The sequence below is a fragment of the Trachurus japonicus genome, chromosome 10, assembly GCF_045865225.1.
Source record: "Trachurus japonicus isolate A0001 chromosome 10, Traja_1.0".
Lineage (NCBI taxonomy): Eukaryota > Metazoa > Chordata > Actinopteri > Carangiformes > Carangidae > Trachurus > Trachurus japonicus.
The window spans coordinates 14,765,447-14,777,946 of NC_140916.1; the positions used below are offsets into that span (position 1 = coordinate 14,765,447).

General features: G+C 40.4%; 1 protein-coding gene across 3 annotated transcripts; it reads left to right on the forward strand.

Moving 5' to 3' along the window:
- The first annotated feature begins 131 nt into the window (after positions 1-131).
- sytl4 (synaptotagmin-like 4) lies at positions 132-12,296 on the forward strand. Of its 3 annotated transcripts, XM_085789436.1 has the most exons (19): positions 140-209; positions 318-367; positions 2,577-2,606; positions 2,723-2,910; positions 4,144-4,359; positions 5,165-5,274; positions 5,486-5,609; positions 5,722-5,889; positions 6,111-6,225; positions 6,315-6,402; positions 6,494-6,588; positions 6,857-6,949; positions 7,449-7,627; positions 8,016-8,118; positions 8,617-8,778; positions 9,673-9,778; positions 9,883-9,991; positions 10,086-10,294; positions 11,293-12,296. In XM_085789436.1, the coding sequence occupies exons 4-19, from the start codon at positions 2,792-2,794 to the stop codon at positions 11,439-11,441; spliced, it is 2,145 nt and encodes a 714-aa protein (XP_085645562.1). In that variant the 5' UTR covers positions 140-209; positions 318-367; positions 2,577-2,606; positions 2,723-2,791; the 3' UTR covers positions 11,442-12,296. The 3 variants fall into 3 exon arrangements, with proteins under 3 accessions (XP_085645563.1, XP_085645562.1, XP_085645564.1); XM_085789437.1 differs by lacking the exon at positions 2,577-2,606 and having other exon boundaries at positions 132-209; XM_085789438.1 differs by lacking the exon at positions 140-209 and having other exon boundaries at positions 317-367; positions 2,538-2,606.
- Positions 12,297-12,500: the final 204 nt, after the last annotated feature.

The following is a 12,500-nucleotide window of genomic DNA, read 5'->3' on the forward strand; positions in this document are numbered from 1 at the left end:
CTTCCGGTACTTGGGACTTTCTCTAGTCAGTCAACTGTTGTGTGTGTGTGTGTGTGTGTGTGTGTGTGTGTGTGTGTGTGTGTGTGTGTGTGTGTGTGTGTGTGTGTGTGTGTGTGTGGAGAGAGAGAGACGGGAGGCGAGAAGAGAGACAGAGGAGGAGTGGGGAATTGGGGATATAGGAAGGCTGGGTCATAATAATAGCTACTGTGGTGACTAAGTGAGTGAGTAAACTTGTCTTTAGCTATATAGACGACAGTAGTTAGTTAACTTATACGTACGTGCGGCTCTTTTAACGTTTCTGTTGTGTTTTCTCTCAGGGACATCTCGCTGCCGTGGCGACGCGAACCGTTCGACTTCTGAGCAACAGGTGTGTGTCATTTTCTTTTAATTAAAAAATCACTGAGCAGTCGTCCCTAATTAATCACACTTTACAGTTCGATAAAAAGCTAATTGACTTGTGGTCACTCGGTGAAGTGAAGTGGTGTATTGTTGTTGTTGTTGTTGAGTAACGTTAGCAGTTAGTTTATTTTTTTAGCTGGTAACTTAGTAACGTTAACGTTCGACTGCTGCAGCCGACTCGTTCTATGGAACACAGTAACTGCTAAATCTGGATTGTAGTTGGAATGTTTCGTATCTTCCGTTATTTTTTGTAACATTGATTGAAGCTGTTACCCGGTTTACTACTTCTAACATGACCAGCCTTATAATCATAAGACATGGATGTTGCGTTCACGGTAACGTTTTCTTTTTTTCTTTTTTGTTGCTCATGCCATCATGAATCATTTTACTCCTTGTTAACGTTACAGTTAAGTTATATATGACTTGAATTGTGGTCTGTATAGAAAAGCTACGACAGCTGTGCTCTCTCTCATGATTTGTAGTGTCATGTTTTTATCATATGCAGCTCATCTGTCAACACTGACAGAAACATAACTCAGTGAGAAAACCAGTCGAAAGTGCTGCTGTTGAGTGTTTAAATATTCTGTGTGAAGGAAAGACTGATGTCTGACTGATTTGATGTAAATTGTGAATCAGCATTTTCTTTGCAACCTCAAATTGTCGTCTTTATATCACTAAAGATGATCATAGATCAAAGATGACCTATATAAGTGTCATTTGTCTTGTATTATGGATTCCTTGCAGCTTAATTTTTCTACTTCAAGTCAAAATGACTCAGACTTACAGCTACAGTTTAGGCTGAAAAACGACAACATGCATGTGGAGCAAGAACAATGTCTTGCACAAGGACAGACATGAATGCATAGGAAAGCAGCAAAAATCAATTAAAGTGATTTTGGACACCAGACCAGAGGATTTAAATGTCATTTGCAGTTTAGTGGAGTCTAAATCTTTGTGTGTAGCCTAACATACAGTCTTCTGGTTGGTGTGAGAGTTCAAATTTGTGCCCTATCTCTGTGTCATCTGGTACAAACGCATGCGCCATTTCCTTGAAAGCTAAGACAAGTTGCCCAGCAGGTAATATTAACCTGCTGCATAACAGGCATTTAAACAATGAGGAAATAGCTCTTGGGTCCCTGCTACTTCCCTTTGAGTTATTTAAATTCACATGTACACCTCAATTAAATCTCATTTCAGCTGGCTCAAACAATAAAGCACAGATGGGAACATGACAGATGATACGTTTGATTTAGGCCTTAAACAAATGGTTAAGCCACTGAACTCCACCCATTCCTCTGTATCCTTAAAGGGTGGGAACCCTACATGATAGCCAAGTTCATGTTGTTTTTGCCTGTCCCACTCAAAACAACCTTTTACCCTGGAAGAGGCTTTCTGTGGGATTTTCAAATCCTCTGGCATCCTGGTTCCTTTTCGCAATTTATCATTTTTCCAAGGCTTGATTCAGCCAGAAGCTTGCTCCAAAGTTTTACACTGGTTCCTGTCGCCTTGTGGAAAGGAAAACATGTCTTAATAGTTAGTGTCTGGTGGCTTTATCTAGATTCCCATGGGTGATTGATTTGACTGTTTCACTGGCCAAAAGGTTTTAAATACAATAGCAAGAATATGCATACATTTGTGTCTTTATTATTCAAAGTTGATTTAAACAAAAAAGATATTTTCAATCAAAACGAACTTCACTTCAATCATGAAAAACATTTTCAATCAAAAAAGTGTTTGAATGCGAAAAATATTTTAGACCCAAAAAATTACGTTTGAACCCTTTTTTCTGTTGATTGAAAAGGCTTTTTTTGATTGAAGTGAGTTATTATTTGTTTGAAAATATCTTTTTTGTTTAAATCAACTTTTCTTTTGATTGAATCATAAAGACACAAATGTATAGTCCATACAAGAACAAAATTGCTGTTCTGTACATGTCTGCAGTGAGATTAGACTGTCTAATGAGGCAGCGTGTTCTATGTTTGTCTTGTTTCTTATTAATGAACCACCTCCAGCAGTGCAAAGTTATACAAGTAGTAGAGGCCTCACTCCATGGATGTCAACCGGTAGAAATGTCACTACCAGTTACTTCAGTAGGACCACACAGCTCTCTCTACCTGTCTGTATCTTCATCACCACAGGACACCAAGTCACCAAGGTCCTCTTTTTTTTTATTGCAGAGCCCTGTCTACGTTGCCTCATGAAAACAGGTAAGAGTCAAAAGTGCTGTGTTTTTAAAGTACAGGTTTTGCAAGTATGTAATGTTTTTCTTTTACACAGTTTATTACATTTCCAATGAATTCCTGATGTTCTGTTTTGTCTTCAGGGGATCCTCTTGATGCATAAGTGATTGGAGTCAGTCAACCTGTGCTAAGGGGCTTTGTTTGGAGGCGCAATGCCCGAGGCTGCCAACATGATCAATCTGGGTTTCCTGTCCGACTCTGAGCGGGAGCTGATCCTGGAGGTGCTCAAACGGGATGAGGACCTGAGGCAGGCCGAAGAGCAACGTGTGCGGTGAGAGGATATTGATATTAATCTCAATATCATCAGCAGCAGAAATGCCAGCAGAGATTCTGGCAGATTTGGGTGTCGAGCGGTCGCGTGTAAGAAGTGACAGGGTTCCCATGCGTCCTGGAAAACCTGGACAATGGTTGACCAGTTTTACAATCATGGAAAACATATGGAAATTGATAGAAAAAAAGTCAAATGTCCTGGAAATGCCTAAGTTGTCCTGGAAAATTATTGATCACATCATGACATCAGCTACCAGAGCTCTATTTGCCTTTTTCAGACCCCACCAAGGATTTCCTTTCCAAAGAAAACTAGAGACTTTGAGTTTATGTGTGTTTCTAGTATTGGACCTATTGTCTCCTCTGCTGAGTGACAGATAGAGGAGCAGCACAGAGCTGAAGTGGGCGTAGTTTAAAAACAAGAACAACATGTTTGCTGTTATATGATAAATTAGTCATACTGTAATTTAATTGATTATTCCATAGATAAACTGGAACCCTAGACTGCACATCTTTAAACCAGATTTGTGGGGGTTAGAGAGGAATAAACATACAACAAATGTACAACATAAGTTACAACTGTGGAAAAAGAACACTTCTTCAAAGCATGAATGGGACAGGGGATTTATTAGTGTATGGCACACTGTAATAACATGTCTGTCATACTGTCACAGCTGAAAATGTCCTGGAAAAGTCCTGGAAAATGATTTCAAGAACAGAGTGGGAACCCTGAGTGACCAAATAGTGTCAAAAACTGTTACTGATCAAAAGTTTGCATCTGACACTCAATCAGATTTTTATGGTTGATGGATGTTGCCCATGCCTCTCACATCTCTGTTTATTATTTATTCTTTTACAGTTACTTATGTAAAGACAACACAAACCCTGATGCATTAAGCATATTTAGCATATTTAATTAAATGAAAATGTTATGCTGAAAACAAGCAACATACAAAAGTGTTGTTTTAGTATCAATAATGAAAATCAGCTACTGTATCTTGTTGGCACCAGTATTTTCAAACAGTACCCTGCCCAAGCAACAGCATGCCTAAGATACATTTCTACTAGAGGTCATGTAGTGGACAACAATCTTATCTTTATACACATTGCTGTATTGCTCACATCTTGATTTAGCACTGGGCTGTAATTCAACTGACACTTGGTGTGATTTAAAAAGATGTGATGTACTGTGAGTTTCTGTGTCTATTATGTTAAACATGTCACGTTCTTGCCACAGGAAGTTGAAGACAGACTTGCTTGATGCGAAGAGGAAAGGAGCCAAACGTGGCAGTGGTAGATACAGTCAGCATATTTGTGGCAGATGCCTGGAGCCTCTGAGTCGACTGAGTCTTTTCTCCAGCCAGTGTAAGATGTGCAATCACAATGTGTGCAGCAAATGCCGAAATGTCCTCCCCAACGGATCCTGGTTGTGCAGCGTGTGTGCGAAAGAATCGTAAGAAACTCTTTTTTCATGCTGTCCCATAATAGTTCACTATACCCCCCCCCCTTGTTTTTTCCCCTCCGCTTTTCTATTAATAGATCCCTGTTTTGTATATCATGCACAGTGGTTGGTTTCACTGTGGTTTTACACACTTCCAATGACCAATGAGTGGTTCAAATTACTTAAAAAAATAATGTCAGCGAAGGTTGGATGAGAAAGGAAATGCATTAAGCACACTTAGAGCTGGAGGCAACACACAACATATTTTGCGGACTAACAGTGAATGTATGTAAGTTTTTGATCAAGAGAAAACTTCTATACCAGAATAACAGTGCTCCAGCTAATATTTCATCTGAATTAAACAAATGGCCTACCATGATTAACTATTTTGAGTGTATTTGAAACATTATTAGACTTAAATCAATAATAATCAGTATTTTGAGCCCAATGAACAAAAGTTGATTCAACTCTGTAGCGCGGCGCCTTTGGATGATTTAGTTTGTGATGCTATTTAAACGTCTTTATACAGTAATACAGTTTGCAAGAAGACAGTCTTCTTTTTTACAGCTGTTAACAGTCCAATGTTAAGTTTACACATATCTGTTTCCTTGTTCCTTGTGAAACGATAATGTACGATGCAAAATTGGAAGCAAAATCACGTACACCATGTACACCATGTTGCAAAATACTGAGGAGCTCACAGCACACAACTCGCAGCACGCTGGGTAACTATTAACCAGCATGGCATTTAGCTGCTGGATGAGTGTAAATTCTGTTCAGTCTAGACCTTTAAAAAAGTGTTTGCTATGGATTTCAGGGATCTAAAGAAAAGGACGGGTGACTGGTTCTACGATCAGAGGATCAACCGTTTCTCCACAGATCCTGGACATGACCTAGTCAGGGTTTCTCTGAAAAAGAAGCCGCCATGTGAGTACAGGAAGAGGAAGTGGGTATCAACTGTTTGAGTAGGAATGTAAACAGTCCTCAGCAGACTGGGCTCAGATGAAATGCCCACACTCACAGGAATGTTGCTCCACTTCAACAATGGAGAGAGAAATTATCAAAAAAAATGCAATGGCACGGTTACGTTTTGCTGAACTGATCTGATATAGAAGTGTGATTCTGTTCTGTGTTATAGTGAAGAAGCGTGAGACAACAGGAGAAATACTGTTGAGAAGTACTGAAGTAAAAACCAGTGTAAACCCAAGTCCTCCCACTCCTGTGCCTCAACCCAGGCAGAAAAAACTGTTGGAAAGCAAAGGGTTTGTCCTCATTCTTCATATCTCTTTTGTCACTTTCAGAACTGTTATCACACACATTTCCAAAAACACGGATTAGATAATTAATCAACATTTGTCTGATTTCCTCCGTCAGTGATTCAAGAGAGACTTCAGGCTCACTTGCTTCGAGGGAATCGTTTGAATCAAAGGAGGAGACTTGGTCAAAGCAGGGTCACAGTGACACAGAGTCTGTGGAAAATACCAGTATAAGTAGCATTAAAACTGAGACCGAGTCCGGCCGTGTGACCCCTGAGCAACCAAGGTAACTCACATACAGTGAATCTAAAAGGTACAAACACTACACACTTACTTCAAGCAATGTTTGCTACAGATACAGATAGTGTAGTGTCATCACAGTTCTTGCATTACAAAACAAGGATTAGCTGACGTATAATTCACAGTTTCCACTACATCGATAGCTATCACAATGGGGGCATCTGATCTAAAATGATTTAAAAATCTGGTGACATATTTGGATTTCAGGAAGGAGACCCACTCATTTCACCCCAGCCCATCAGGGTCCAGTGTTTCCAGTCTCACCTCCCCAGTCAAAGCAGATATTGTCAGCACTGACAGCGCCAAAACAGAAGCTAACAATGTAAGATGCGTTTAAATGGTTCATGCTCTCAAATTAGTTTCTGTTTTCCTTTTTTCTGACAATGTGTCTCTTTTTTTCCGTCATCACAGGCTGTGGAAGTAAAGCCAGTCAGTCCAAGCCCAGAGTTGGACGTCGACAGAATTTTCAAGAAGAGTGTCAAACGCCAAACACCTCCTGGTCGGTATCTTAAATTGACCTGTGCAATGGAGCTGTTTTTATTTACTCTTGACTCAAATGAAAAACACCATGTGCTTGTCTTTATACCTAGGGCATGTATCAACAATGGACCTGCGTGATGGACACGACAAACCAGAGGCCTCGATGGGCAGCAGGAGTCGGTCTGTACCAGGCTTAGACGTACAGGTAAAAGAAATCCTGCTCATGATGTTGATACGTTGTTCGTTGTCATCATTGTGTGAACTGTTGAATGTCACTGCCAAGACTAAAACCTTGTTAAGAGAAGATGTTTCAAATATTTCATATACACTTGATGCCTTTATCTCTATACCAGATTAACCACATACAAATCTACCAATTTATCATGTTGTTTTAAATTTTTTAGACAGTTTGACCCCTTTGTAAAACAAGCAAACTCGAATGGTTGTTAAAAATGTCTATTATGTGACCACAGGAAAATGAAGAAGAGGATGAAGATATCGACAGCTTGGTTAGTTTTCACAAACGGTCAATGGCATCAAGCTACTCCAGCCTGCACAGCTCGAAGGTGAAGTATTGACGGTTCTCACAGTTTGCATTAGTCGTCTAAAGGCTCTTTGAAAAACAGCTCATTATGTCTCTCAGAACGGAACTGATGCTAGATAATCTGAAGCTGCATCTATAACCCCAGGATATCCTCCAGCAAGTTAGGAAGTGTGAAATTGATGTGTAAAGTCGAGCAAAATGTTTCTATAGTTACCAAAGCCTCTGGGAGGGAAAGCAAAGCTGAGGCCAACAAGACTTTAATGCTGTCACTCTGGATTTATGTATTGACAGAAGCATCCTGATGTCTGCTGATTTATTTATCTGTCCCTGGCTCACACTTTCTATATTTTGAATATTATGTATGAATTTCTTTGTTTCTGTGTTATTTCATGCTAGTTTTATAGTTTTCATCTTTATTCTGCAGGATTAAACTTTAGTTTAAGCCTGTCCAAATATTATCTACGTGTCAGTATTTTGGTATGAATGAAACTACAAACTCTAGTGTATGTCTGTTTCTACAGGGCACACTGGGCAGCATGATGAGTATTTACAGTGAGGCAGGTGACTTTGACAGCGTGGAGGTGAGTGGAAACCTCGTCTACTCTGTGAGCTACGACGAACCTACCCAGAGCCTCCAGGTCTTCATCAAGGAGTGTCACGAGCTGGCCTACGGCGATGCCTCACGGAAAATTTCCAACCCGTAAATATGATGAACTTCCGCTTTTTCCAAGCAGAGCTGTAATGTGACAATTTAAAGCACAGTTTGCTTTACACTTAAAAACTCTTAAAAACATCACGGAGATGAGTTGTGCCAATTGTGGCTCTGAAACAACACATTTTCTACTGCACACACACACACACACCCCTCAGTGATGTTAACACAGCTTTGATCACTGTAGATAAGAGGTTGCTGTGTTTACAAAGTCGCGATAATCACATCCCATAGGTGATTACTTGAGCCTCACAGGAAATTGAGTGTCAACACATATTATTTTGCAGCATTTAGTCAGGAAATACAGCAAAAGCCCAGTAGCAGCAGCGTCCAAGAGAAACACTGATTGACCTTCTTTTCTTTTATTGTGTTTCAGTTATGTCAAATGTTACCTACTCCCTGACAAATCCCGCCAGAGCAAAAGGAAGACCACCACAAAGAGAAACACCAACAACCCCGTCTACAAGGAAACTCTGAAGGTGATGCTTTATACCTGGCTCCTCTCAAACTGCACTGCGACTGTTGACCTTGTCCTGTTGACTTAATGCCACTCCCTGATTAGTGACCTTGCGCCATGCCTGCTGCAAATAACGACCACACCTACAGAGACCTTAAGATTGTTGTTGACATTGCAGATTAGAATACCTGTTGTCAAATATTGATTCTGGTTTGTGCTTCCAATGTGGAGTCGGCTTGAATACAGTGGCAAACAGAGCATTAGCTGGGTGAATTTATTTATAACAATTACTGTTTTTCGTAGTTTTTGATTGGCTCTTTACAAGTTTGGAAGAGGGTAGTTACTGAGAGGACTTTGCATACGACTTCCAATAAATGTATCTTCTTTAATCTGTGTTACATGATTTATTTAAAACTCCCTCAGCATGAGTGCATTAAATTTAAAAGACTTTTCTATCAATGTATCGGTCCAGAGACAGGCCTCTGATCCATAAAGTCTCCTCCTCATCTCTCACTTCCAGTACTCAATCAGCCGCTCTCAGCTGTGCACCCGCTCCATGTTGATATCCGTCTGGCATCATGGTCGCCTCAGCCGCAACGCCTTCCTGGGAGAGGTGGAGATCGCTCTGGACTGCCGAGACCTTGACTCGCCATATGAGGAGAGTGTGGCTCTCATGCCAAAGGTAGATGAGAATTTGTTGAAGGCGCCCAGTGGAGTTCTGCATTTTGAGCATCTGAGGTCTAACCAACGTGTTAAATTACATTTCCTTCCCTATAAAACATCCATTTAGTGTTTCTCATAATTTTCTAACAGACTTTAGTGCATTTCATTCATAAAAGGTTTTTAAAAAATACATAGACGCACAGTACTAGAGGTCAACAACTCCACAAGGTGCCTTTTAAACTCTGAAGTAACTCAGAATTATAAACACTTCTCTGAAAATATTTAATTTCAAGATAAAGTCTGGCAGTCTGCTCTAAATCGGCTGTGCCAAAACTGCACACAGACTGGGTGTAACCCAAAGAGGCTGTTGCGGTTCTACAGTCTCAGATCAGACGATAACGATTATTTCAGTATAATAAAAATAAACAAGTAGCTTCAAGGTCAAAACAAAACCAGAGTGTGACCAGTAAAGCTCACTGACACACGTGGTGAGCGACAGCTGACCCGTGTGGTCCGATCCAACAGACAAACAACAGTTTCTGAAAATGCTTAGGAAGTTAATGCTGGTTCTGATAGAAAGGTGTCAGAACACACAGTGCATCGCAGTTTGTTGCATATTTGGCAGCAAAAGAGATACCAACACACTATTAGGCAGGTGGTCATAATGTTATGCTTGATCGGTTTATATTTATCAATGTATATGTTTGTAGCAGTACATCTAAGTACTAAGACTTTGTAAGGTAATTAGAGTTGAATTACCATCACATCTTTGGCAGAATATTCACTGTCTTACATAGACAGTGAATTTTCTGCCACTCTCAATAGCCTTGCTCAAAGGAAATCTTAGTTAATATAGTTAGATTTAATATAGTAGTCTCATTTGTCCTAAATCTCATGTACTTCTGTTCGACAGGCAGCCTCTGCTATGCCGTGTTCAGCCTTTGCTCAGTACAAAGGAGATTTGGTGATCTCCTTGAAGTATGTGACACCTAAAAAGCCGACACCTCAGAGAATCAAAGGTAAGACTACAATAAAAAACAACAACATAAAAATAAAAAAAACTGCATTTTTCTCTGGTTGTGTTGGATACACTTTGCCTCTTTGTCCATTTTCTCCTTGTCAGGCAAAAAAGCGGAGACAGTAGAGGGGGGAGAGCTGCACGTTCTGATTAAAGAGGCAAAGAATTTAATAGCAATGAAAACAGGAGGCACGTCGGATAGCTTTGTGAAAGGGTTAGTGATAAGCTGTCTGCTCTTAAAACCACACTCAGTGGGTTTTCACTTAAGCTTTTCTCTCTAAACCAACTCGGTGTGTGTTGTTCTGCAGGTACTTGTTCCCGACTAAATCCAAGACCTCAAAGAGGAAGACTGCAGTCGTGAAGAAGAACCTGAACCCCCACTATGACCACACTTTTGTGTACAAGGATGTGGTTCTGGATCAGCTGAGGAGGATGTGTCTGGAGCTGACGGTGTGGGACAGGGAGGCCATGCTGAGCAACGAGTTCCTGGGAGGCATCCGTCTCAGCTGTGGAAAAGGTAAAAGAAAAACTGACAAGAGTTCAATAAATCCAGAGAGTTTCCTTTTTGTATTCCCTTTGTGTGCTACTCAGAAAACTGTAGTTATTCCTGTTACTTTAGCGGGTTAACCGTAAGTATTGTATTGTAAATATAATAACCTACCTTTCATAAATGGCACCAAACAAACCTTTTGAACTATTTTCTCCTGTTTTTGTTTTATCTCAGTTTTATGATCATCTCTTTGTTTCTCTTGGCATAGTCAGCACATTGTGGTTTTTTGGTTCACACCAAGTTCTTTTGCTTTAGTTTGTCAATGATTTTCCTTAAAAGCTAGGTTTCCAGTAGTCAGTCGGGTGTCCATGTGAACATTTGAACAGGTTTTTCTTGCTGTTGACGCTGGAATAAATCGTCCCTTTCTATCGTGGTTTCGTTTAAGTTGATTTTAGGAAATGAAAGCTAATATATGATGTTCAAGCTGTCTGAGTTTGTACTAAAAACGCTGTGACTTCAGGAGTTACTCACTTCATTTGACAGAGTCCCCACAAAACAGTGAAACACAAAAGTCTTCAAACGACTTCAGAGTAGAAATCCACTTTGATAGTCTATCACTATCTAGCCATCTGAGTTATCTGACTATGGTTTTAAAGCGGACTTGAAAAACTGTGAACCTGCCCTTTTTTAATTTCAATCCAGTGTTTGGATCCGGTTTTTGACTGTTTTTATGCTGCTCTCCTAACTCTGTAACTTTGGAGGTGAGTTTAATTAATCTCCATGAAAAGAGAAAGTAACACCGTGGCTTTCCTGTTCAAGTTTAAATAGTTTCATTGCCAAGGCATAAAAGCCTTTATGAGGAAGTCATGCTTAATTTTATTTTACTGCCGAAGTGCCCACAAGGCGTCCGTCCATGCCTCTTCCCCTCAGTGTGACAATTAGGAGTGTTGAAGGAATTTGGCATCATTAATAATAACAGACTCTGCGCTAATTTTGCATTCACTGTGCAATCTTCCCCCCTGCAGGCACCGTTAAAATAGGCAAGGAGGAAATGGAAATGGACTCGGTGGGAGAGGAGGTCAGTCTGTGGGAGAAGATGATGCAGTACCCCGACTCATGGGCAGAGGGCACTCTTCCACTGCGATCCACCATGGGGAAGGCGAAGGGCAAATGAGGACAGCTGCGCAGGCCTGGACCTTCACAGAAAAGACACTGTAACGGGGAGAAGCTGTGTCCTCTGAGACGCATATAAGATTGTTGATTCATTTTTATTTTAAAAGCTTATCTCGGCAGAAGCCCATGTACTGAAGTGAGCAGACTCGCGGCTGATTGGCTGTAATCAGGCTCTTAGTTTCCTGGCCTTCTGGCTTGTTTCGTTTTTTTATCAACCCAGACGAGATGAACCACCGCCCACTTCCCGTACGAGGGGTGAGCGTTTGGGTCGAGGCTTTCGTCATAACAGAAGTGGGAATGGTTTCAGCTAAAAACTGGGCTGGAAAAAAACGATGGGACGCAGCCTGCTGAATGTTAAACATCTGCTCACACCTGCCTCTCTCCCCCACACACACACACACACTGCAGACTGGTGTTACTGCTGAAAATGTGCCAAAGCATACAAACACTAAGCTCTTACATTTTAAAAGCACTGACGCAGTCATTTATGTTTTTGAAATTCAGGCTGTATATATATATTTGCAATTTAAAAATCATGCACAGCACTTAGCACACAAACTGTATCAGTGGTCCTTGTTCTTAAACGTGTAACCGGCACATGAGGAAACAGGTCTTTATGATGTTACACAGAATTTCATGTGTTACATTCAACAAATTGTGCTCGGCTTAATCTCCACCACTGTATTTTTACCACAATGCTATCATGTAATATTATATTTATAACAAGTTGAATAAGAATCTCTATTTGAAATTATTAAATGTGTCTATTTTTAGATATAAATGTAGATTTATAACTCTTAACTCCTCACTGGCGTGTGATCAGAGTTCTGTTCACCCAATAAACATTGACTAAACCAAAGCCATGATTGATTGCCTCAGCTCTATATTCCACTTAAATACCATCTGGACTCTTAACTTATCTGTCCAATCAGTTGCCTCTCAGTAGTCTGTAGTAGCGCTGGTTGTTCATTGTCACTAAATATCAGATGTGCTGTTACTACGTATCTACCTAAACCTTGTCTGCTCTGTTTTCTGTATCTGCGGCAGCCTCCATGCTCCT